Source organism: Sander lucioperca, chromosome 20, assembly GCF_008315115.2.
Source record: "Sander lucioperca isolate FBNREF2018 chromosome 20, SLUC_FBN_1.2, whole genome shotgun sequence".
Classification (NCBI taxonomy): domain Eukaryota; kingdom Metazoa; phylum Chordata; class Actinopteri; order Perciformes; family Percidae; genus Sander; species Sander lucioperca.
The window spans coordinates 12,601,770-12,628,731 of NC_050192.1; the positions used below are offsets into that span (position 1 = coordinate 12,601,770).

Sequence of the window (26,962 nt, forward strand, 5' to 3'; positions counted from 1 at the left end):
CGACAGTGATAAAGAGAGCGGTAGCGTAGAAACGTGACAGGGATGTAGTAGAAATCTAGTTCAGGAGTTGAGCCTGTAATCCACAAGTCACATCTTCAGTAGAGCCTGTTGAAGAAAGACAGGGAGAGGATGTCTAAGTATCAGTGAGATGTGAAAATCAAGTTGCTGCAGGGATAAACAGTCCACCTGACAAACTTGTGTAAACCGCCTCACGGGCAAGGCAAAAATGCAGTCAGGCATACTAAAAACAAATCAGAAATACACACCCTCACATGGGTACAGTCTTTCCAGCAGACCTGTCAAAATGTGCACTGCCATTTTATAATTGAAAACCCAAAGTCTGTCAGTTTGTAATCACCTACACACACACACACACACACACACACACACACGTCTCTAGGCATATCGATGAGTGGAACAGCTGCTAAAATGACAGCAGAGAACCTTGGAGAGAGCCTCGGGCTATTCTCACGAAGGCGCAGACTACCTGCTGCAGTAGAGGTGAGGAAGAGCAAGAGAGAGAGAGAGGAACAGAGCGACGGGGAGGATGGGGGGGCGAGGGTAGTAGAGATAGAAAGAGAAACCATGTCAAACAGTGTAAGAGAAACAGAGACAGTGAAAAAAAGACAGAGAGCAGTGCCTTGGAGCGAGTGTGTTGCATCATTCAAACACCTGCTGTTTCTGCTGCAGCTAAATTAACACATTACATCCAGTACATCCTGCAAAACACACACACACAGAGCTGGAAATCACAACAGGTAGATTTAATGTTGAATGTTCTTCACATTAACAGTGCTAAATGTTGATATGACATTTTGCCTTCACCCACTGCAGGCAGGTTGCACCTCTTTCCCTGGCAGCCGTAACAATGCCATGCTCTACCCTCTGAACTGCACATTAAGCAGCCGTATCCTTAAAATGTGCTATAACTTGGTCTGGGTTGGGACTGAAATTGGTTGTGACAAACCAATGGAATGCTAATGTGTTTTCATTAGCCGAGGCCCTAGGGATTTATTTTCTCATTTGTCTCTCATGATCCAAAATTGCTGATTTTATTTTCTGCATGGAGACTGTTTAGCAGATTGGGGAAGCAATTTGTACCTTTCGATCCCTAAATAAGTATTTAAAGTTGAGTTAATTGTTAATTTTTTCCTTCCATATTTCCTGAAATCTAAAGTTAACAAATAGAGCATTCATGATATTGCTAGCAAGGGATATTTAACTCTTAGTAAAGATGTAATGCACAGAGAAATTTAAATCGGAATGAAGAATTACACAAGATATTGCATTACATGCAGCCCAGTGCCATATAAGGCTGTTTGGTCGACATTTATTTCAGTACACCATTTCTACATATTCAGGCCATCACTCTTTATTATAGGCGTCCTGCTTACCTCAATACACACAGCTTTGCTATTGAGGTGATCTTTTTTCCCACACAATTCCCACAGCCTATTAATTAGACATTAGTTCATTCCATTGCTTATATTCTCTTAGAGCAGGGGTCTTCAGCGTTTTTAAGCCAAGGACCCCTCAGCTGAAAAAGAGACGGAGCAGGGACCCCTTACTATATATAATGAATAAAATTGAGTTGCATATTAAACTGGGCCTACAATAACATGTGGGGGCGGCCTAGAGCCTTTAGATATACCTTTTTATGGTGCATAAAATACTAAGGCGTTAAAATAATAATTGTTGACATATTCATGTATTTATACATCATGTTTTAATGTTAAAATGTTGAACAGTAGCTTTATCTGTTGATGGCTACCTTACCTATAGGTCAGTAAGCCTATCATCAATGTTGTGTAAGTAAAAAAAAAAAAAAGATTTATCTTTAAAAGTAATATTTTTTTTTTATGTTTATGTATGTACATATATACTGTATATATATATATATATATATATATATATAGTAGTTTAAATATAAAGAGATATATATATATATAAAGATATAAAAGATATAAAGATAGTTTAAATACATATATTTAAACTATCAAACAATAATTTGGTGGCCCACCTGTAGCAACTCTGAGGACACCCTAGGGATCCCGGACCCCCTGTTGAAGATCTCTGTTTTAGAGAATAATCTCTCAGCACAAATAGACTACTGCTACTACTACTGCAGCTAGCAGCCAGTTAGCTTAGTTTAGCATAAACAGTAAACGTAGGGGGACGCACCTGGCTAGCTCTGTCTGAAAGTAACAAAATCCTTTAAGAACACAACTGACATAATAAGAAGCTGTGTCCACACATCTGTCCTAAAGACGGCCTTAAGGCAGCACCTGCATTATTACTTGATCTTGAGGACTCATCTATTAGGAGGGGGTGGGGTCCTCTGGCTTATTTTTGCCCCAGGGCCACCTAGTGGGTTAATCTGGCCCTGCCTATATCATGCTCCATGATGATTCTGATGATTTAGGGTAAATTATAATAACACTACTTTTCCAAAAAGTTTTCCACTATCTCACCTATAAGTTAAAAAAAACAACAACAAACAACAGGAAATGACTGTACATACTTAAAGCAACGCATCATTCACAAAATGTTCAGCTTCATTCACAAGCCTACCTAATTTCACCCACAGAGTGAACAGGCTTCGGGCTCAGCGCTCATCACAGCCTGAGCAGCTCTCTCGATGAATCCATTTATAACTCTATTCTGTCCCAATTAATGTATCAGTTTCTCTCCACTCTAAATGGAAGTAGGTCAAAGCCACTCGTACACAGCCCCGCTATGATTAAAAACCCTGCTTTATATAGGTTAGCTAGTATTGTACTCGTCGCAATATTGTTTATTCAACACTTTGTCCCTGGCTTCTCATGGCTCAAGCACACAAAGGGTCCAAATGAGGGTTTGGATCCCTGTTAGCAAGCCCTACTACACACAATTTAATTAATTAATTAAACAACTGCAATTAAATATAATCTAACAGGATCCACTGGAGCTCACACACTCTGCTTCTCTTGATCATCTTCCTTGCTTTTCATCGTTTCGGCTCTTAATATTTGGCAGTAATCGGATCTTCCCACACAGAGAGCCACAACATGGACTTAAGTTGACCCAGTGGACGTCTTAAATCCAGGGAGAGCACATTCCTGATTTGAAACATTCACCCGAGGTGTAACTACATGCAAACGTATCGAGAGGGGCACCGAAAAAGTCAGATCAGTGCAACATGTGTTTCATGACAGAACAGAACTAAGGCCCTGAGGTTATTAAAAGTTCCATGTCTCGTTTACACTCACTGATAATTATCACATTTCCAAGGGGGTGAAAAGTAGTGACATCATCGTCTGTATGTACATATGTCAGTACTACACACCTGCTATTCTTAAGGACTTACTGTAATCTTAGCTATACTATTTTAGTCCAATGCTTGTATTTTTTTAAAGATTATTTTTTGGGGCTTTATTTGATAAAATAGCTGAAGACGGGCAGGGCGGGGGAGAGAGAGGGTGGATGACATGCAGCAGAGGGCTGTGGGTCGGACTCCAACCGCGGCTACTGCAGTAAGGGGCGTACGCTCATCCAGGTGAGCTACCAGGGCAACCTCCCTATGCTTGCATTTTCTGACTCTGCTGTAAAGGTTAGTGGCTCAAAGATGAAGAGGGTTAAAGCCCAAGAGGCTGCAGCTGGCTCATCACTCTTCTTCATTTACACCCACATCTAGCTGTGAGTGTTGCCCACTTCTTGCTCTACTGTGCTTTTATCCTGTCTTTTTTTCTGTTTGACTCCAGCTCTCTCTCTATCTCTCCTCTCTCCACACCTGGCCTCCTTGCATTTGCTCTTTTCCTCCTTCCTCTGTCCTCCTTCACCTCCCCAGCGTCTTTATGTCTCCCTCTCTCCTCCACTAGGCTCCCTTTTTTTATTTACCCTCTTTCTTATTTCTACCACCCTCTGCTTCTCTGCCATCGTCTCCTCCTCTCCCTCTCGCCTCTATCGTCTTCTGCAGGCCTCCTCATCTCTCTGGGGAGCTTGCTGCTCTTTTCAGAAAGGGATAGCATTCCTACCGCCCTGTCCTCACTCCCTCCCTCACTCCCTCCCTCTATGTAAGTAGGGGTTTCTCAGAGTCTCTTGTTCAACAATTGCTTTGATTATGATGGATTTTGATTAGGATTTTTACCCCCCCCCCCATTCAGTGTGGGCTTACCCACACAGTAAATAAATAAATACATATTAAGTTAAATGCATAGGTATATGAGACATATCTATACTATCCATATAGATGACATCCATTGTAATGTAATATTGCATAATACTAAAAGAAAATCTGTTTTGGACACATGCTTATTTTCCCATTAACGTTATCTACAAGTGAAAATATTTTCTATATTGTTTTCTGATTGTGTTTATATATGGATAAACACATAAAAGCCCAGTTTACATCACTTTGAGACAGAGATAGCTCACACATCATTTCAAACACATGCCTGTGACATGATTAAGCCATGTGTCTGGAGATAAAGCACAGCCCACAGGTTCAGAAATATAAGACTATATGTTGTGAATGGGTTTATGCTCATTATGGAGCCCCCAATGGCTTCTTTCTGTACAGTGGTGGTATAGGGATTGCACCCTGATTAAGACACATCCACAGTAAGAACAGAGAAGCAACATTGCAATGATATAATTATGGAGGTTTTTCATGTCTCAGTTTTTTTTTTTTTCTTTTTTTTTTAATACTCTATAGCCACGCAATATTGAGTTACTAAGTGAAGCATACCTCTTTCCTGTGCTAGGAAGACATTTAATCACCTAACCAGTATTGCACAGAATCCATGTGAAATGAAAATGATGTGTAAAAATCAATAAAATCCCATAAAAGATAGGCAGCAAAACAAATTGAGACAATAAATAAGACAGACTGCCCAAAATCCATCACTAGAGGAATGCCAGGATGAGAGAGAAAATACCCACAGAAAAACGAATAAAAAAGAGGGAACAGCATTTGGCCAGAATGCAGGAAAAACATGTGAATTGATAGCATATGAGATACCTCAGAAAATCAAATTGATCCGACAGTGTGAAGGGTGAGAAGCTCCGTCTCCAGCCTCCTCCGCGCACTCCTCCTTGGGGTCCCTGTCCGCCTCAGGCAACTTCCTTGCGGAGCTCAGCAGTTTTCCCCCAAATATCAGTCCTGCTGAACCAGATTTTTCCCCCCCACAGCAGCAAACGGATTTAAAGACAATTAGACCATCCACAAGACGAAGACAAAAAAAATATAGCCGATTTAAAAAGTGTTCCGTCGTGACCAGCAGAGCTGCTTTTAGTGGTGAAAATGTAATTATTAACCCTGCACTTGTGAGGTGGCAATTGAGGGAAGCTGCCCGTAATGAAGTCAATACCCAAGAATGAGTCTCAGATACACTGAGAGAGAGAGAGAGAGAGAGAGAGAGAGAGAGAGAGAGAGAGAGAGAGAGAGAGAGAGAGAGAGAGAGAGAGAGAGAGAGAGAGAGAGAGAGAGAGAGAGAGAGAGAGAGAGAGAGAGAGAGAGAGAGAGTGTGCACAGAGCAGAGGAATTCATCATACACGGAATCTGTCAGCCATGGTCAATAATGTTGGCAAAACGCACCTGCTTTTTATCCATGGTCTTCTCTCAGCTTCCCGCACTTTGCGCATAAACCCTTGCCGTGAAGTCCGCTCGTGCTGCTCCACGGACGCGCGCGCGCACGCTCCTCTCCAGCTCCTCCGGTCGTCGGTGCTGAAAGGGACAGCGCACGACTCCACAGGCAAATGAAGCAAAAAGCCTTCTCTACATGAAACATATGTATCACAGGCATAGAGCCTGCTCTACCCGCCCGCACAAAATCATCTTCTAATTGCACTGCTTTCGTCCAGCAGACTCCACACATTCAATCAAGTTTATCACTAATCAATCGGATCGATACTTTCCACAATAAAGGGCTTTGGTTATTTGAACACATTAATAAGTCATCAAAATATGCTCACACAGGCGTTGCGCCACAATCTTAATTGCCTGAACTTCAATCCATTTTTACTGCGTCCATCCCCCCCCCCTTGTAAAACCATAGAGCCGTGGCTCTTTGTGGTGAATGGAATTAAATAAATGAACCGCATCCCATCTGCTGTGTAATAACAATTTGATAAGCTATGTGGACTGAGAAACCAGGCAATCGAAACAGACCCGGGTGGTCTCTCTTGTGACAATGTGGAAGATATGCGCAACATGTCCAATTTGTGGCTTTACAGCTACGGCGGGGGGTGGAGGCACGCGGAGCAATGGCGCCATCTCGTGGCGAACGTCATGCAATTTCAACAGAAGAGAAAAAAAAAATGTCAGCACAGGAATTGTCCTATGTTGCACGTCAGAGGATTTGAAAGTTTTCCTTTTACTCACAGGTAAATCGGCAGTGGAGTGGAAGTAACTTAATACATTTACTCAAGTAACTTTATAATTCTACTTTCAGAGGGCAATATTGTATTTGTTACTCCACTACATTTATCTGACAGCTATAGTTTGTGCTAAATTACAAATTAAGACTAAACAACATAAATCAAACATCAAAACACATAATCAGTTTATAAAATATGATACATTAGTATAGATCAAACTACATAATATATTAAGTGAATTAAAATGAGCCCTTCACCAACTACAGCATATAATATTGCGGGTCTACAGACAATCCCCAGCAAAATAAAGGCAAATTAATTTCTAAAGTATTAGGTTCCTTTGAAAGTAGCACTGTTTGTTAAAAAGATTCCCTCCTATTCCCTGAAAGAGGACCCTAGCAAACAAACATGTTGGTTAAAGTTAAAACTCCAGTGATTTATCATCGCAGAGAGCCAGATTTGAATGATCTGCTGATGATGAATGGTCAAAATTGAAGCAGCAGAGGCCAAGATATCCTGATGCTATTTTTATGCCCCAAATCTTTACTTCCCAATGATGCAACCATCATTTGTCAGACTCTCCATGCCTGGTAAATACCCATGGCTTTTAAACACGAAAGTAAAAAAGATAGTAAGTAGACTTGATTGAGTTGATTATATTTTTTCCACATCCCCAGTTTGCAACCTAGGCTTTCTCTTATACATTTGTAGTCTCAAAGCCAAAGCAAAATAACCCTGACAACATCATCATTCTCCAAGCCACAGTAAAGATCCTTCAAATCCTTTCAAATTGCACATTTAGTTAATACAACTGTGTGTTTTTAAGTGGTTTGAACTAAAAGTTTACACAAAATATATCCTCCGCTGATTATTTTCACTCTGTGAGTAAAGATGCACTGGAACACTGTCTCTCATTGACGTCAACAACATAAATCCTTGTATCGCTCTATGAGACGTCAAAAGAAATGATGTATTGCAGCACAGGAAAATACTGTGGGAAGGGAAACTAGAACTCACAAAGAATAAGTGAAAATGTAGATGTCCACAAATGCAATTCCTGAGAAGGCAAATTAAATCTCCCCTCTGCAAATGCAGTAAACAAACATGATTGATGGAAGTATAGGACTTATATCGGAGCGGGAAAAAACACAAAACTTCCCTGTGAGGTTTGAAGCAGTACATTTTTTATTTATTAAGTGGTTGGTTAACATTCTTGTCACATCTGAAAGGCTTCTCTAACTCTTAAGTTCTCTAGAAAGTGAGCTTAATAACATATTACAGCTGATGAGGAATTAATGACAAGCTCTTTAACAAAAGTCTTATGAGGTTTGATTTCTTTTCTTGAACCATTCTAACAAAAACCTTCCTTCAAAAAGGAATGAGAGACAAAACTAAAGACAACTAATCCTGGAACAACACAAACTTGCCTCATTATTAAACAGTGACAGAGTAGTAACTAGTTGGACATGTTTGAAGCATATGGTCAACCAACAGTTAAGTACATGTCAATAACTATTGTGACTATTATAACTATTATTTATATGAATCCATATATACATCTTCTCAAGACCTTGTCGCAGTAGCGTTTTTACTTATAAAAATAAAGGTTGGTCTTTCCTTTTTTCTGGTTTGCTCAATTTCATGGCTTTCTGTTTGAACATTAAGACATATCTACATTTGGTCTTCCTCAATCGCTTTCCTCCCAACTCATGTGCCAGTGTTTCAAAGACTACCTCGGGGTACCTGTTGCTGCCATTAAACAAATGCAGCCCCCTTAAATTTGAGTACAAAAGAAAAGTTCACAAAGTTTATTTGAATGATTCCCGGCATTTTTAAGTTAATGGAACAAAAAGTTTAATGTAAACTTTTAGGTTTGGAGAATAGAACTGTTTAGCGTATGAGGGCATGTAGCTTTTATTTTATTTTTTTCTCACCCCCATGTTTACAGCTACCACATTTTGGCCCATAATAAATCAGGATTAGCACCACAAACAGTAGATTCCCAAACAGCTAGTGTCAATCCAAACCTGTTACACCTGATGCTTAGGCACTACAGCTGAGACATGTCAGCATAGCATCTAGGGTCAGCTTTCTGCTTAGCGACAAGCAAGATGACGATGGTCAACAATATTTCACTGAACACAGAAAATAAATTCTTCCAGTTAATGGTTTCTAAAATCGAATGCATTGCGGCCGTTACGGTAACACCAAAAGCAAACGCACATTACTCCTTAATACTATGTGCAGTCCCATCTTTCCTGCTCACTGTAACTTAGATTTTCACACATTAACACCAGTGTGAGTGTTAACAATGGTGTTAGTTTGATAGTTTGAATGTTTCCCCCGTGGTAGCGCACCTTACAGTCTGAACTGAGCAGTTATAATAAAAATGAATTCATATTTGGAAGAAAATGAATTTGATTTAATCCATTAAGCATTTGAAAAAAAAAAAAAAAAGATATCATAATTGTATCACCTCGTATTATTTTATGTCATCATACTTGAGAATCAGGGAAGGTGACAATTTTCTCCTGAAATGGTTGCCTCATTTCAGTACAGAATTCCCTTAGTTCACTGACTCGTGTCTTATTGAAGCCTTGCTTCACATAGTTCTCTTACAACCAGGCTTTTACTGGGACTACAGCTAATATATGGAGACAAAACAGGGTATGGTCAAAGTAAAGGAAACACCCTGTACACTGTTCACATGCAGTCAAACAAAAAAGCAGAACATAAGAGTGAGATGTAAGAAAAAAATCTTTTTAAAGCACAAACAATTTTCAAGGTAAAAATATATTTAGGGGTTTCCCTTATTTTGACCATACAATTACAACAATTCACTCCAGCTGCAGTTGGTCACTACAAAGCAGATATAACTAAATATGTCTATGGACTGCTTGTGTGAAGAATATTACTACTGGAATTCTGATCTGTGATCTGTTTGCTTTTCAGTAGCAACATTTACACGAGAAGATAAAAGTAATTTTCAACTCAAAGCAAGCAGCTAGCCTTCTAAAGACTTGGTGGAAACACGTTGGCTATGGTTTCTCTGTTAGATAACAGGACACAACAGTGTTCCAATCGTCAGTGGGAAAATGTTTTTTTTTTTTTAATCTGTCGTAATGTTGAGCAAGTAGTATTGAATAGATCAAATTGTTAACACCCTAAAACACTATATAAGGTGTGAATATACAGAAAAGTGATACAATGCTAATAGCCAAGGACCCAAATACTGTATGTTTTGTGTATCTGTGCGGGACAGCAAGGGTACAATATTCTGCTTTCTCTAAAGAAAGAAAGAAAGAAAAATCAACAATTAGTTTCCAGTCTATTTTCTGGGGAGGTCACGATCCAGTTTTGAGTCCCTCTGTCACACACACACACACACACACACACACACACACACACACACACACACACACACACACACTTTCATAGTCTATCTGCATCCCTTTGCTACCAAGTACAAATCAGTCACCTGCATATGGATCTACATTTACATACTGTTGGAAGTAAATGCAGATATATACAGTGGTAGTGAATCTTCTGTTCGCTACAGTCTCTTCATGGATACAGCGCCACCGTCCAGCCTGGCTGGCTTCATAATAAACCTATACAAAAAAAAAGTCAGATTCCAACAAAATGTTTGGTTCTTAAGCACTACTTCACTCCTCTATCGTGCTCCATTGTTCCTTTTGTTTGTTTCCTTCATCTCTGCTCTGTGCTCGTTCTATTCGTCCATTATTCTCCCAATTAAGTTTTGATTCGCTTCTTCATTGTTAGAGGCTCGCTCGTCCATTATCCCCGGCAGACTGTAAGCAGAGAGAGAGAAGAAGAAAAAGAAGAGAGATGAGGAAAGAGGGAAGACAAAAGGAAGTAGAGAATAGAGAGAGTAAGGGGAAAAGATCAAGAGAGAACAACGAGGAAAGAAAGAGGAAAGATCCAGAAAGAAAAGCAACAATTAGACCAAAGAGGAAGATTACTAATGAGCAGAGTGATACACAGAGAAATAAGCGAGAGGGAGAATGTGGGAAGCAGCTGGTAAACGGGCTTAGCGGTCAATTAAAGCCTGCAGAATGATTGTGGTGTCTTATCTTTGCCCAAGGGAATGGTCTTCTACACAAACATAAACACACATCTTGTAAGGGAGGTAAGCCCTTCTGTGTACTTACAGTGTGTGCGTTTCACCAGACCAGGGATTTGGAGCGGGTGCTGACTCCTTTCCTCTTGCTGGCTGCTGCGGTCACTGCGTTACGATGACTTCGCTTGTGAGACTCCAGGTACAGCTGACAAAAACAATTTAAAGAAAAGATCACTTGCTTTGTATTTATAAATCCATACAGTACACAGATACATGCTACCGAGGTTAGTTTCATTACATGGAGTTAAGCTACATCTTTACTGTAACAGTCGGCAGAGTCCAGATAAAGAGAAGACTTGATTCTTATCAGGTGTAACTACAGGATGTCATTATTTAGCTAATTTATCATGATACATTAACATACACATAAACAAAAAAAGTGAAGCATACCCCTCTAAAATGTGTCTTTAAATGTCTTGTTTTATCTGACCAACAGCCCAAAACCTACAGATGTTAAATTTACAATATATATAAAGCTAAGACAAACACCAGATCTACACATTTGTGGAGCTGGATACCAAGAATTTTGCTTGAAAAATGACTTTTGAACTCCATTTCAATGATCAAAATAAGACGTTCGATTTTCTTTCGATCGACCAATGACTTCATCAACTAATTAGGACCGGGGGTCAATTTACAAAAGTTCGAAGCAGTTATAAGCAAGACACCCATTCTCTTCATGTAGAGTCTTCATGAGTGCATACCAAGTGATGATAATGATCTTATCCACCACACTATGCCCTGACAACGACCCCTCAGACTGGAATTGATACACTGGATCATTTCCACTAGCAGTAGCAGTCTACTCTATTTGTTTAGTGATGAGTGTTAGTCCTCACTGGGGAAAGTCTACAAAGTGTGTTTTTTAAAAGAGGAGAGATTTAGGTCAGTAATTGAAAATCCAGTACCTTCTTGGCAAAGGCCCGCCCACACTGGTCGCAGGCGTGGAGGGAGAAATTCTTGGTCACTCTGACTTCAGTGGAGGACGACGACCCTGTGCCGCTGCTCTCTGACTGGGTGTCGTGTCGTCGGGTGTGTGGGGTTTGGTTGCTGGGTGGAGTGGTGGAGGAGGAGTTGCGTTGGTGTGTGTGTTTTTCACTGCGGCGGGTCAGCGGGGGGCTGATGGGACGAGGCTGGTGGGTCTGCTCCCTCTCCTGCTTACGGGTGACAGGAGGAGACGGGGTGACCGCTGGCGATGAGAGGTCCAGCTGTTTCCGAGTGACGGGGGCAGGAGGCGGGGCGGAGGAAGAGGAAGCTGATGAAGTGGTTGGGGCAGCCGTGGAGCACTCTACCTTGCGAGTGACAGGGGGCGAAGAAGAGGAGGAGGATGGCGAAGAAGCGTGACGTCCGTTTACTTCCTCTTTGATGCTGCCACTTGTCCTCTTGTTGGGGGTTGTACTGTTGAGGACTACCTCAGCTAGCCTCTTCACCGCCCTGCTCTCCAGTTTGGGCATGATCTTGCCGAGGTATCCAGATGACTTCTTGTGGACCACAGTCACATGACGCAGGACGTCACGTTTGCGACGCGACTCGTAGCGACAGAGAGGGCAGCGGTAGAACTTGATGAAGATGTCGTTGCCGTCCGTGTGCAGCTCAATGTGCTTTGTTAAGTTCTGACGTGAGCTGAACTGTCGCTTGCACAGCTTGCAGAAGAGCTGCTTGAAGTCAAAACCCACTGACAGCTTGGTCATTTTGGCGGGCACACCCCCGCAGCACATGTTGCCACCACGCGAGGATGGCGAAGATAAGGATGGCGTCATCTTTGGGCTCGACGGGGCCTCCTCTTCCTTCACCTTCATGGTGTTGTGTGCCACAGAAACCCGTTTAGCTGTCCCAGTGCTGTCACTGGGAGAAGGGGCCGGACTACTGTCAAAGTCCTCCCCGTCGTCGTCTTCATCTGAAGGTTCTACTGCTTCCTCTTTCACTCGGATGTTGTTGCTTGGGCCTAAGTTAGCGCTGCTACTGTTAGGTGTGGCTGCCGGAGTAGAGGAGGTTGCCGTGGTAGCAGACTTGTTACTTTTGATACTGTATATTTTGTGGACAATACGCATGTGTCTCTTCAACATGAGCTGAAATACACAGAAAAATTGAAGATCAATTGATATGTTTTCGTTCTTTGGAAAAAAACATGATTATTTCAACCAATTTAAGATAATAAAATACCATCCAAAAGAACATCTTGAGTGTACCTTATGCTGCCAGGACCTGAGATTTGAAAACACCAAAAGCCAGAAAAGCTTGAAGCTGCCAGTAGGGCAACAAACAAACCTGAGAGCTGTAGTTCCTCTTGCAGAGCGTGCAGCGACATGAGGCCGGTGCCGCCTGTGGAGAGGCTGCGGGCTGACTCTGTTGTTTGGACTGGTTTTGGTTGGAATGTGTTGTTTTCGAGGTCACAGGGGTGGACTTGGAGTTGTGGCCACGTGTTGGAGAGGCATTGTTGCTCTTCCTGGGGGGTGTGACCTCCAGAGAGAAGGGCAGGCCAGGCCGTGAGGCGATGCTGGGTGTGATGGTGTCCCGCCGTAGACCACGATGCACCTCATCAAAATGGCGGCGTACGTTGGCTTTGGTAGCAAAGGTTTTGAGGCACACTGGGCAGGATTTTCCAGTAGGTGTGCTGAGAGTCCTTGGCCGACCTCCAGCAACAACAGCAATACATATTATTTCATGTTTCCTTTGAATATATGGCAATGGGCACACATAAAACAAAGTACTGACATTTTTGTTTCAGATTATTTCCGGCAGTTTGTGGAAAATCTACACTGTAACTATTCAGCTAAAGCAAGAAACACCATTATCATGACCATTATGTTGTGTACAAATGTTCAATTAAGTTGAATAAGTCAACCTCATTGTTATGGCCCTATGTGGGGTTTTAATCAATATGTTATCATACTGACCAATTTCTAAATCACCATATTCAATATTGTTTGTCGTTTTTCATTGTAATTTGTATAAACGCTTACCTTTCACCATAGAGAGTAGGCTTGTGGGAACTGTACGTGTCTCTGTGAACTTTCGGAGCTCTTCGAGTTTGGTCTGGTGCATTTTGCGGCAGTGACGTCTGATGCTGCGGCGTGAGTTAAAGTCCTGACCGCAGAGACAACAAGAGATTGTCACATCCTCAACCTGGATGGGATGGAGAGAACCGAGAAGAGAGAGCTTGACTGACTATGATAAACAAGGCAACGTGGATAATCATTTAGCATATGCATAATGCAACACACCTCAGCAATGAGAGGTATTTATCAGTAAAAAGGACTTTTGTTGCATATTCACTCTGAGCACCCCAACTTTACTTTGTCACTTGTGCTTCCTGACGTGTCCAGTCACCTACCCCACTGGTGGACCCCTCGTCTTCCTGCTGTGGCTGCTCCTCTTTAGCCTCCTCCTCAGCCTCCCATTTCTTCTGTCCCTGATTTTGTCCCGGGCTGCTGTGGCTCTCTGGCCCTCCTGGCTGGCTTGGCTGGTTGTTGTCCACACCCTCCACTGGTTCTCCTTCCCATGCTACTGGACTCTCTCTGGCACTGTGAAGGACATTGAGACAAACAGTGAGAGACTGGGACTGGGACTAGCCTAAAAAAACCATTCACAGGATGAGTGTCTGAGATAACAAGAAGTCAAGTCTAGACCACATTGCACAAACTGGATTTGTGTTGATGAAGCTTGTCGTGTTCCTCTGTGAACAACTAATCAAATATGTTGCATCTTAAAAGTTACAGTACATTTTAATCCATCATCATACCACCTACCTGGGTGTGTGCGATGGAAATCTAGCAAGCTCCTCCTCTGTGGTGAGGTACTGGAACACGGCCTTGGTAGTGGTCTGAATGGGCTCCAGTCGGACCACGTAGTCTGGGGCTCTGGGATATATGGCGTCCAGTAAATCCTTCATGGCCACACTCTGCCTGTCATCACCCGATGGACCTAGCAAAGAACAATCCCAAAAAATAAATGAAATTGTTTATAATAAACATTAGTAGCATAGTAACTAGTAAAAGTGTAATACTATTTAGGTCAAAATTAGCAATACTATATTTACTTTTTGTATAAAACTACTTTAAGAGACCCTGGTCAATGCCAATCACTACTGTTACTTTTATGGGTGGTGAAAAATTCTGCTGAAATATTTCCAAGCAGACAGACTTGGCCCAGCTCATTAATGGTAGGGATGCTTGAATTTCCCAGGGTTAAAACAATGGTGCAGTGTTGGGAGCTTCAAAAAGTGAATTCTTTTCAGAACTGTTGAAGAGCTAACATTGTAGTAGGCATCATATGATGTAGCTAATGTTAGCAACACAATGTGTTTTTGCTGATGCAACATAACAGGTGGGACTTTGCCACAGCTTTGAAGTTAGATGGTTTTAACAAACATCCAGCCAATTGTGCCTCATCTGACTTACTATGAACATTATTTACCAAAACTAAATGTTATAGCCACCAGTATATAACAAGAAACAATACTAAGAATTACATTCATTTCTCTGTAATAATTAACATAAATGTAACATATTGCTCAGTAACACAAACTGAGAATAAGCCACATCTATTACAACATACATATTCCTAACGGAGCAAACAGTATAATACACCTTTAATAGCTAAGCACGTGGCTCCACAGCGCTATCTGTTTACTGATGATTGCATGTTGCTAGCAAATTGCCCTTACACAACCTGAATATCAACACGTGGCTGCACAAGTAATATTAAACAATCTGCACATCTATCAGCTATGCAATAAGAAACACAGCAACAGCAATATTATCAAGGCGATAATATATCTCTCACTCCAAATAGATGTCATGTCGTAGGCTAACACGGGCAAAACTTAATCCACATTGTAGCAGTACACTTATTGAAATATGAATAAACGTAGCTTAAACGTTTACACAGATAACGAGGCAGTAAAACCCATGACAGTTTAGCAAGCTACAGAATAGTTTTAACCAGTGCTCAAATTATCTTTTTGTGTTTAAGGGGGTCTCGCTATCTCATAAAAAAAAAGTTGGCACACCCTGCACATAGCCTAACAAGGCTACACTCGCACACAACAGACAGATTTTTTTTTTTACAGAAATGGAGTCCTTTTAATTAATTTCAACATATTATTGATTGTAATAGTGCATATTTCATTTAAATTTCGCAATACAAAGAAATAGACTGAACGATTTAGTCCGAGTGTCATTCTCAATTTCACAATGAAATAAAACGTAACTCATTTGAACCAGACCACCGTCTCAGATATCCTCAGTGTCAGACACAATAATGCATGTAGTCTTTAACTTATACACAGGGAAAATGCACTAACTGGCAGAAATTAATAAAGCCATTGCACAGCCAACACTATGTTCTAGTCTTATAATGTACGGGTAGTGATAACAACACCTGGGTGTTCAGTTGTCTTGTGTGTTGAACCGTGGAAATAAATAGACCAACAATTTTGGAATTTACACTGAGATGTTGTCGGGAAGCCTATTCACTGAATATTCCGCATCAGAGATTGCATTGTATTGCTGACAGGGGTTTCAAAATATCTGGGAACTTTTCCGGAGCTCTGAATGGCAGAGGATAGCTACAGATTTATTTATTTAAGATGTATTGGTGGTATTTGCCTCAAAAGCACATTAAGCTAAAAGCAAGGTGACTTCTTCGGACTTGCGAGTGCTGTCAAATCGATCGTATGCGGTTTGCTCACATAGTCTAGTGGTGTGGTGGTGAAGTGCAGCCACGCTGCGTCCATGAGCGTAGGGTAGGCTCAGGTCTACATCCCGTAGCCTATATTTTATATTTTAATTTAACATATTCAATGGTAAGAGACCGCACAGGGATGGATAATGAGCGTTGTTTAAGATTAAATTACAATGCCACATACGGCAGACACCTTCAGATATGAGAGACCCCCTCAGATTTTTGACTTTGTTGCTTTCATGGAAGCCAGTCCTCACTCTATGGGAGCTTGGCTCCCTCTGGCTCCCACGTAATTCGAGCACTGCTTTTAACTTACGTTCTGGGCTACACACATGACTTCAACAAGTCCGAAAACGGGAAAGGAATGATAAAGAAAAAAGTCAGTTTACAGCTGTTCTGTCCCCTTCTCCTGTCTGAGCGCGAGTGACTGGCAGGAGATCAAAGCAATGACTCTCGTCACTGATTGGTCAATCATCTCAGGAGAGAGAGCAAATGTTACTATGGCCTTTTTTACAAGGCTGATAAATGTCCTGAGCGCTGTTATCTCCTCCTCACGCCAGGATTCCAACTTCAAGAAACGCACTGTAGGCTACGCAGTGCGCCCGCGTGGCAACTTCAGGAGACTCGGATGAAGCTGGGAACATGCGGTTTCCACACCGTGGTAATCCACCGTGATAATAATGATATTTTAAATGAAAACGGTAATTGTTATCAACATTTTTACCGTGGTCTACCGTTACACCGGTAATCATTACATCCCTATCCGCATGTGTAAACTTTTGAAACATAGGGTAGACATACCAAACTCTGGTCTTATACTGTATCTGCAGCGCTGTATCAGGTATGTAAGTGAAAGTAAGCTAAACTTTTGTAAACAAAATATAGATTTTCTTAGAAAAAAAAAACAAAATAACAACAACAAAGGGTTGTGGAAAAGGACACGTTGGCTGTTTTAGTTTGCCATTACTTTCTCTTGATGTTACTATAGAGCCATGTTTTACTGATAGCACCTTTAAAAGGGTACATTTAATCTTGATATTAGATAGCCAAAAATGGAAATATTTTAGTTGGTGGAAAGTTATCCTATGGTTAGAAAATCATCCTATGACTAAAATGGCCTTAACAGCCAAAGCGTGTGTATCAGCAGCCTATGTGTCATCTCGACATGTATTTGAGCAAGACACTGAACCAAAACCTGCCTACTTCTTGTGGAAAATTGTGCATCAGATAAAAGCCCCAAAGAAATCTGAAAAGAAAACATCATCTCACAGAGGCCGGTCACCCTTTCTCTTCAGTTCTCTTCTGTGTTATTGAACCCATTTAAAATGCCCACAAATAGTTAGTGTGACTCCATTTATGTACTGAGAAGATGATGGTCTCTGGCTACAAAACATTTTCTGTTTGTGCACTTTTGCTTTGGTACTTACTCCGCAGTGCTTTCTTTTAGAGTAAATACAATTATTTTGCCTCTCAAAAGCCTCCTTTATGTGGATATTCCTCTTTTGGTAAATGTGCAAGTTTATTGCATAGCGTTCTTCACAACAGGAGATAAAGAGAGGATGGAAAGAGAGTAATTGAATTTTAGGCACTTTAAAATGGACCACAAATCATCACTGGAGACTGTATAGGTCCTCTGTCAGGGCTGGCTGGTGAAAAATTTAGTTTTTTTTTTTATAATCCAGTAATCACACAATTAATACCCAGTGTCTCACTGGTGAAAAACAGACACAAATTAAGTCATTTATCAAAATAACAATGCAATACACTTTCATCCGCTGGTAATGGGCTCTTGATTGAGAAGAATTAAGCCAACAAACAGCTTAATTAAGACAACAAGCAGATGGAAAAAAGATTGTGATGACATTTTTTTCATTACAGTGGATAAAACGGCAAAAATATAACTGACAGTATGTGTTCAGATTGATTTCTCTTTTAGGAGGAGAGGAGAGTTAAACTAGAACAGAGAAACAGAGTCTCGTAGGCTTAATTCTTTCCACAAGTCTTATACCACTTCTAAGCAGCAAAGAAAAGAGACGTGGACACATACTGTGGCTAATAAGAAGTAGATAAAATACAAATGTTGTCAGGTCATAGGGGTTGGAATCACCAGAAGCCTCACGATACGATATCGTCACGATACTTATGTCACGATACTATATTATTGCGATTTTAAACATATTGCAATATTCTGCAATATATTGCAATTTATTACCTTTTTTCCAACTTCAAATGTTTCCCAATCCCCAAAAGGAAACTTTGTCAACATGTTTTATCTAAAAAGATTTTATCTCTGTTCGTTCATCTCACTTAAATTTTATTGCTGCAAAATGGGATTGTCAAGAAGACAAACAAACATATAATAATAGATCGATACTTGGCGTCTGTGTATCGATACAGTATTGCCACGGAAAATATCGCGATACTATGCTGTATCGATTTTTTTCCCACCCCTAGCAGATCAAAGTCAACTTCCTTAGTGATATGAGAGGAGAGCAGATGAGAAACAGCACTTTGAGTGAGGGAAATGATTGATGGATTGAGCATGTTACAATGTGCATGTGAGTTTGTGTGCAAATGAATGAAAGAGCACTGTGTGCAGACAGAGGAGATAAGAGGAGAATAATTAGTAGGAGGCAGATGGCGTGAAAGAGAGACAAGAAACCTTGGAGTGACAGACTATGAAGTCAAATGTGGAGTAGCCGTAAGAGATGTTAAAGTAATCAATGATTCTGTGCATAGGTGTATAACTAGGTGTGTATGGGCGACTAGCTCAAGTCCGTTTGATCCCTGCCTTGTTCAAGGAGTCTCCATTCGTCTGTGTGATCTGTACAAGTTTGCATTTGCATGTCCTCAGCATGCACAAACGCTCTGGCCTTGGCTCTTGAAGATTGTGTTTTACTTGTTCTGCCAATTGATTTTATTCTTGAGTTTATTAGTCATTTTTATCTTTCTATCTAGTTTTTTTGTGCTTTGATTTTTGTGAGTAAACGAGTGTGTGTAAGTATTATAGACGCTTGTGTGTCTGCATGCTAATGCGTTATGTCACTAACCGTCGGGTTCAGGCAGCCGTGATAGGCAGTAGTACTCTTTATGTGTGATGAGGTTGGGCAGGCCTCTGAACAGACTGCGACACAGTTTACATTCAAAGATGGTGTCCACCTCCCTCAGCAGCATGTGCTTCAGCTGGCTCGTGCCTGCAAGCCAAAGAAAAGCAGTGATGATTACTTCCAGTGATTTCAGGGAGAATTATAAGATATACAGTATACCGTGTACATACAGAATATTGTACAATTCATTGCAGAAAATCTAAATTAATTTATATTTCTAGTTGTGTAGTTGTTAGGAGTCTGCAAAGATGTATAATGGTGGTGAGCCGTTTCAGGCTCATCAAATACACTGTTTCAATACATTGAAATGTTTATAATATCTTGCTGAAACAGCTCAAATGTGAAAGGAAAACTGTCTGGAAAATTACAGGCATTTATATAATCTCATATTGCTGAGAAAACAGGGAAAACAAGAGTTGAACAGAGAAATTAAGCTGATAAATTCCAGTCTGTGTAAAATGCCTGTGTCTCTTTGACATTTTAAAGGACTCAGATGATATTTGCGTTTGTGTTAAGTGCTACTTTTGCGTCACTGCAGTCGTCACCTTTGCTTTTTCTGTCATTGTCGTAAGCATGCTGACTCATATGTTCAATTTCAATATATCGGACTCATTATATGCTCTGTTGGACATTTTACTACGCAAACGTTTCATGCAGAATTACTGAAAAAAACACTACTACTGTGACTCACACAGTCAGTACCTGTGCAACTTGCTTACACATACAAACACCAAAACACACATTGTCCTCTCACGTGTTTATTTTTCTCTTTCGGAATTGTGTATCCTTGGCATCTATTTGCCACTGGCTCAGACTGTTGGTGAAGACTGCTAATGCAATTTTTATAAAACATTGGTCAGAAAGTTTTTTTTGTCACAATAATTTATTTTGGAATTATTTTTCCCCTCTAATTCAAAAAATTAAAAACGACTTGAAGAAGTGGACATCCTTGCCCACTTCCTTCTTTGGGAGAATTAATGATATAAAAACAAAAAAAACTACCTCGATTCAGTTCTTTATTTATCTTATATATCTTATTTTATTAAGCCAAGGGAACTGTGAGGTTTATCCCTGCCCAATCTACAACTCTACTATTGGTCAGCCCACCTTTAAATTATGACATTGGTTTATTTATAAGATAGATTCTTCATGTTATCCTGGAGGGCTTAAATCCCTCACCTTTATCTACAATACAGATCAGATAGAATCTCTTAACAATGTAATTATTTGGAACACACTAATGGTTTGGAGGGATCTGAGAAAATATTTAAATATTCCCACTGTCATTTCTGTCTGGTCCCCTCTGGCACTGAATCCCAATCTCCCAGACAAATTCTGGAGACTCTAGAAACCCTTGGATTCTTTCCTAGAGAGACTCTGACTCGTTTGTCCCTGGAAGGCAACGGCTGATCGTTTTGTTTGTATGTGTTACTTATTTATTTTCTGTCATATTCCTGTACAATTTATATAAATATATATTTTCTTCTCTCTCTCTCTTTCAAATTTATTGTTATATACTGCAGCATCTGTATGGTTTGGGTGGGATTTTTCTGTTTCTTTTTTTGTTATTGTTGAAGGGAGTGTTTGTTTATTTTTTTTAAATTGATTTTTAATTTAATAATTTTATTTTCTTGGTGGTTCAGTTTTAAACATTGCGAGGCATAAAGACCATGTCATTTCTGTCATCTGGAAAAACACTTGTGCCGTGTCTGCATAATAAATATAACTAAATAAAAAATTAATGGATAAAAAGAAAACACACAGACACAAACCTGAACGGAAGCATTCAATTATCTGCTGAATCCCTGACTTGGATGTCTGCAGAGGCTGCTGGAGTAGAGGAGGATCTCCGGGTTCCACACACAGACCTAGAGAGCAAGAGAGAGAGAGAGAGAGAGAGAGAGAGAGAGAGAGAGAGAGAGAGAGAGAGAGAGAGAGAGAGAGAGAGAGAGAGAGAGAGAGAGAGAGAGAGAGAGAGAGAGAGAGAGAGAGAGAGAGAGATTGCATTTCATCAAAGCCAGCATATAATTACATCAGAGTATGACAGTTTTGGAGAAATACACCATCAACTGGGAATTCTGGGGACCTGGTAAGACACAAGGTATATTGCATTGTGCTTTAAGGATACACATAATCATAGTCATACAATGAGGTCTGTATGAGACAGTGATTCACTCTGACTTCATTAGCTCCATGCTAACACACACACACACACACACACACACACACACACACACCAATGACTAAGAGAAAGCAGGTCATCTGTCTTTTCCTTATAATTTCAGTACATCATTAAATACATCCCTCATTCCTCAACTTTATCAAGGACGTGATCACAAAGGAAATACAGGGTGCAGAAATAAAAAGACTAGTGATATTGATATCTCTGTGATGCTTGTTTAGAGGACTACAGCTCAAGTGGGACTGCATCTGATACTTCAGCTTGGGTGTCACTTAGTGCCACTTTATCAGGCCAAACAGGGACGTGACCAGGAGGAAATGTATTGATATATATTGGAAAATGCTTTGCTTCTGCTCGACCTCAATCACCAGGGAATGCAAGGTCAGCTGGTGAACAGTGGCCCTGATGCTGGTACGGGTTTATTGTCTTTTGAAAGATTTTTTGCGGCTTTTATTTATAGGACAGATTAAGTCCGGAAAGTGAGAGAGAGAGGGGTAATGACATGCAGCAAAGGGCCGCAGGTCAGAACCGAACCTGCGGCTGCTGCGACAAGGACTGAGCCACTGTACACGGATAACCAGGAGCCCCACAGGTTTATTGTTTTGTCTAATTAACAGACTTGCTTTTATGCCATCTTCAATTGTAATCAATCGATTGCCACAATAATACTGCAATCTAGCATGATACTCAGTATGAGCAATATATGCAACTTAGATCAGAGATTTATTTCAAAATCAGTGTGACGTGTTTTTTTCGAACAAAAAACAGGTTGGCTTGTCTTCTGCTAAATCTTCAATCTTGACTAAATCACTGCATAGAACAAATTAATTCTACTTTTCTAAAAAAAAACACAAACACACACTTCTGTCTGGAACAGAGAAACACCAAAAATAATTTACCAAAAAACCTTTAGGGTGTTTTTTGTACTTATTGATGTGTGATGAAGTGCCAAACTATTTAATTACCATCAATTCATCATTAAAAATAAAATAGCAGCATGGTTCCTGCATTATTAATGCAAGCTGACTGTGGCTCCATTTTTCTTTTTAATTCAGCAACTAAACTTCAATACTATGTTTTTGATTTTTCATGGCGATTGGCATACAAACAGTAAGTAAACAGCCACAAGAGCAGACCAATTACATTTACACACAATTACAAAAGGCCACAACAGACCCTGTAATCACCTCAAATCTTTAAGTCTAATTTCTCACTTTATATTGGTGTGAAAGAAGGTGACAGGATGAACATAATTTCTGCAGCAACAAAAGGAGCATTTTGTAAAAGTGGTAACTGGGACAAAGCTCCAATTAAAACATTGTCAATGTTTCCAACTGTGACAAATGTTTGTTCGGTTTTGAAGCACACACTTCAATTACAGCCTGCAAACTACAATTTATGTTTAGCAAAGATGCACTATTGTCATCAAAGAACAATGCTGTGCTTTGTTAATTCATGTTGACATATATATTCAGTGATTTTTGTCAGTTTTGTTTTTTTAACTTTGTTTTTTTTTAATTTCAGACTTTTTTTCAGTTTTGCTCTATCCAAGATGAAGTTACTTCTGGTCAGATAACAAGACTAGAAGCAGACACCTTGGAAGTTTAAAGCCTTGTTGGCCCAATATATGCTTATATGTTGGTGTGTGTGTGTGTGTGTGTGTGTGTGTGTGTGTGTGTGTGAGTAAGAAACAGAATGAAGGCAGACAGAAGGCAAAAAGACCAGCAGACAGACTGACACACCCAGAAAGACAGACAGAAAGAGAGCTAGAAATGTGAATGACAACTGTGTGAGGGTGTTTCACAGAAAGAGAGATGGAGATTATGTATTAATGTGTGACAGAATGTGTTTTGCCAATCCCCATCCCCCCACACATCTCCCAGGCAAACTGCTATAATCCCAGTGGGGCAGGTCAGCGACCGGCTGACCTCCACATCCCCCTCTGCAAGAGGGTCAAAGATCTACCAATGAGAACGTCAGTCAACGCAAACAGCTTCCTTTTACTACGAGTGGCACTTTCCTTAGCAGCACTGTTAGAAATGAACTCACAGTAGCTGGATTTACATCTGAATCAAGATGTCTACATCCATTTTCAAAGTAAAGCTACGGTGAAAGAAATGCAGAGAGGAACATGAGCAGCCAAGCCAAAATTAAGGAAGGATTTAAAGAAACAAACATGTCAGCATTCAGTAGAAAACAGTACATCATCATAAATGCAGCTTCAATAGCCATGTAGTATAGTTTATAATACAATATCAATAGGTTAGCTTGGCCTTAGGGTCATGAAACACATGGCAGTGCAGGGTGCCTGTAGTTTCAGGCGAGATCAACCTGAGAGAGACAGATCAGCGTGGACTAATTTCGAGGCAGCAACATTTCTGTAGATGAAGTGGTTACACCTCGGATAGCAATATATAAATTCATTCAAGCAATATCTTTTAAGAATTTTATTTTTTTAAGAATACACATTCTATATTTTCATGCTGCTCAGGCTGTTCTTATTTTATGTCATTTGCCACAAACCAAAAAGATTTAAGCTTTCCCAAAATATAGCAGAGATAGGATTACTTTTTCCGGTCTGAAAGTTCCAAAAAAAAAACTTTAATAAATATTTGTCACATAGACAGCAACGCACAATAAATGCAAAACCTCTTTTGGTTTCCATTTCGTCTGTTTGGACAGACCATTTGATCTTATTTGGAGCACACAGCCAACCATGCTCTGGCAGTGAAGCTACACAGGAGGCTGACAGCCTGTAGGTGGATGAATCGAAGCAGCAGGAAGTGTAGTGGGAAGACAACCTGACCCACCTGTGTTATGACCGTGGCTGCCGGCGCTGGTCTGCTGAAGCCACTCCTCAGTCTGGCAGATTTGGTCCCTGGTCCCAGTGGTGGCGCTCCTGTGGGACTCAGGCATCAGAGGGGGAATGGGCTTCCACAGAGGCTTTGCCTGGAGCTGGGCCTCAGAGTCGCTCTTTTCCTGGTCATCCATCGGAGTTTCCGACACAGTCTCATCTGGAGCAGAGGTCTGGAGCTGGGCTTGATCGGAGGACTGGTCTGCTCTTTGGGGCTCCTCCTGTTGTGGATGCTGGCTGTCTGAAAGGAGCTGGCCTTCCTCCATCACTGTCTGACCACCACTCTGTGGGACCAAAATCAGACATGAAAACATGAGCTACAGAAAAAGGAGGAAACAAATCAACAAATAAAAGGGTAAAAAGGACAATTCTTTTCTAGAATAATAAGACACAAACATGTGAAAAATGGTGCAGTCTGTGTTGCTTTCAATCGAATAATCTCAGTGTCCCTGGGTCAAATCTGTGAGTGGTGAGGGAAGCAGCAGACTGTGGCTGTTTGCCACAGTGAATGCTTTCTAAATACTACCACTGGAAGGCGCCAAAGTCAGAAATGTTCAAATTCAATACATAGTGGCTTTAAGAAAGATACACTACCAATCTAGTTGTAATGACTGATACATAAAACACACTCACACAAAATCTCATAAATTAAACTTGATCAGGAATGACGAAAGAGTGCCCATCATAAATACAATTAGTCGCCACCACTTGCTGAAAAAACAAACAATCCATATCGTTGGGATAAATGAGGGGTCACAGCAGGTGACAGAGAGAATGTGTGTGTGTGTGTGTGTGTGTGTGTGTGTGTGTGTGTGTGTGTGTGTGTGTGTGTGTGTGTGTGTGATTTCATGTCTCCAGAGCACCCAGAGATTGTGTAGGGGGACATTAACCTTGTCGCACAAAGCCACCCTTCAGCAGATAAGTGACTCCACACCAACTTCAGTGTGCGCACATACATCTGTCTTTGTGAGTGTGTTTTGTGTGTGTGTGTGTGTGTGTGTGTGTGTGTAGCTGTAGCTGTGTCTCTTAACCAGACCTCATTTCTCTCTGAAGTCCCCAATCTTTTCTCCTCTCCCACCCACCAATTTATCCTCATTTTCTCTCTGTGCCTGTGTCTGTCTCTCTCACTCCTCGCATCCCCGCGCCCTTGAAGAGGAATAAATGACTCCACCGTTCAGGCACATTACAGCACATCACCACCGGACAAGTGGGCCACTTGGACACAAATACACTGTGCATACCATGGCATAATCCAATGACCATAAAATAGCTTAACAGTATGCTACACATGCTCAGTAAACCCATATGTGCAGTACAACACTAACAAACCATTACAGCCGCTGAACACAAACACTTTCTATCTCAACCAGCGGATCATGCTCTTGGGGAAAAGATGGGGGGAAAATGGTACCTATTTCATTAAAATCTAAAATGTCTTTATTACTGTGGCGAGAAAAGAAACATTACACATTTTGACTATCCAGTGCACAAGTAAAAGGAAGCATCAGGGAGTGCCACCATTCAGGTAGCATATGAATTGATCAGTCAGTCAATCAGTCAACCAACTATTCATGCCTCATTTTTTATTGAGAAGTGGTGAGCATGAAGCATGAGAAGGGTACTGATTAGAGTAGGCAGACCAGCCATTCATTTCCACTTACTGCTCAATAAAACAACGAGTTGGAACAAAGAATAAAATAGACAGGTGAAACCTGGATTAAACAGGATGGATTATAATTATTATGATAAATTATTCAACATAATTCATTTACCATATTCTTATGTAATGGAATATACCTTACATCAAAGTATGACCTGAGACCGGATAAGCGGACGAAGATGGATGGATGGATCAAAGTATGATTGTGTGACTAAAGTGAAAGTGGGTAAAGTTGGGTTGTTTCATGTGCTAACTGAGAGCACAGTGTCTGGTAAAATAGGAAAGAAAAATTAATTAATTAATTATTCCACATGTATTAAGTGGGATACACTGTGTACTCATCAGCATCAAATTGGAGTTTATCTCCACTGACACGCAGAGAGTAAAATCTGACCATTACATGATTGTAACTGTTCAAATTACTTGATCAAGTGGGGGTCGAGTTACGGATTAACATAGGGGAAGTGTGTTTTCCAAAATCTTACAGTGAAGGGAGTGAAACTGGACAATAACATCTAAGCATTATCTTTTTTCCCAGTACCTCCAGTCTGCGCAGACAGTGAGAGCTCTTCCTCCTAGTTGACTTCTGGACCTTCACCATGCCGCCAAGAGTGGCCTGCTGCACCACACGGTCCTACCAGCACACTCCTGTAACCTGCAACAACACCCCACATGAGCCAAGGACTACACTTAATGAAGTACCACTGCTGCTGGATGTACTTCTAAAATATAAAATGCTTGTTTATTTCTGAGCCTGAGCTTAGTTTTTTAAAAATATTGAAATATATAAGAATTACAGAGGCTTCTCATGCCTCATCTTTGCTCCGTTTTCTTATGTATTGTTTGCTCTGTTGGCGTATGGATTTACACCTAATGGCTATCTGTTACCTTCAACAACTAAACTTTTGTGTGTGTACATTACATGCAGCTGCACTATAACTACATACAGTACCTGCTACATTACGGTTACTTAAAC

The 26,962-nt window shown here is 40.6% G+C and overlaps 2 protein-coding genes across 9 annotated transcripts in view; both read right to left on the reverse strand.

The window, feature by feature from the left end:
- Positions 1-5,732, reverse strand: part of grm8a (glutamate receptor, metabotropic 8a) — a 419,149-nt gene extending 413,417 nt beyond the window's left edge. For 3 of the 5 annotated variants that reach the window (XM_031284749.2, XM_031284753.2, XM_031284752.2), the window contains exons 1-2: positions 5,000-5,348; positions 1-105 (exon numbers count right to left, since the gene is read on the reverse strand). The exon at positions 1-105 is cut by the window's left edge and continues 735 nt beyond it. The gene's annotated coding sequence lies outside the window, so the exon portion shown is untranslated. Of the gene's footprint in view, positions 106-4,999; positions 5,349-5,575 lie in introns of those variants that run through there. The other 2 variants (XM_031284748.2, XM_035995865.1) reach the window with 2 other exon arrangements.
- Positions 5,733-7,521: 1,789 nt separating this feature from the next.
- Positions 7,522-26,962, reverse strand: part of znf800b (zinc finger protein 800b) — a 35,718-nt gene continuing 16,277 nt past the window's right edge. For 3 of the 4 annotated variants that reach the window (XM_031284847.2, XM_031284846.2, XM_031284848.2), the window contains 11 exons: positions 26,528-26,641; positions 24,283-24,610; positions 21,063-21,158; positions 19,234-19,377; positions 14,248-14,422; positions 13,833-14,022; positions 13,462-13,624; positions 12,767-13,131; positions 11,407-12,567; positions 10,530-10,643; positions 7,522-10,169 (listed from right to left, as the gene is read on the reverse strand). In XM_031284847.2, the coding sequence (XP_031140707.1) occupies positions 10,542-10,643; positions 11,407-12,567; positions 12,767-13,131; positions 13,462-13,624; positions 13,833-14,022; positions 14,248-14,422; positions 19,234-19,377; positions 21,063-21,158; positions 24,283-24,610; positions 26,528-26,587 (2,784 nt within the window). In that variant the 5' untranslated portion in view covers positions 26,588-26,641 and the 3' untranslated portion in view covers positions 7,522-10,169; positions 10,530-10,541. The remainder of the gene's footprint in view (positions 10,170-10,529; positions 10,644-11,406; positions 12,568-12,766; positions 13,132-13,461; positions 13,625-13,832; positions 14,023-14,247; positions 14,423-19,233; positions 19,378-21,062; positions 21,159-24,282; positions 24,611-26,527; positions 26,642-26,962) is intronic. The other variant, XM_031284849.2, reaches the window with a different exon arrangement.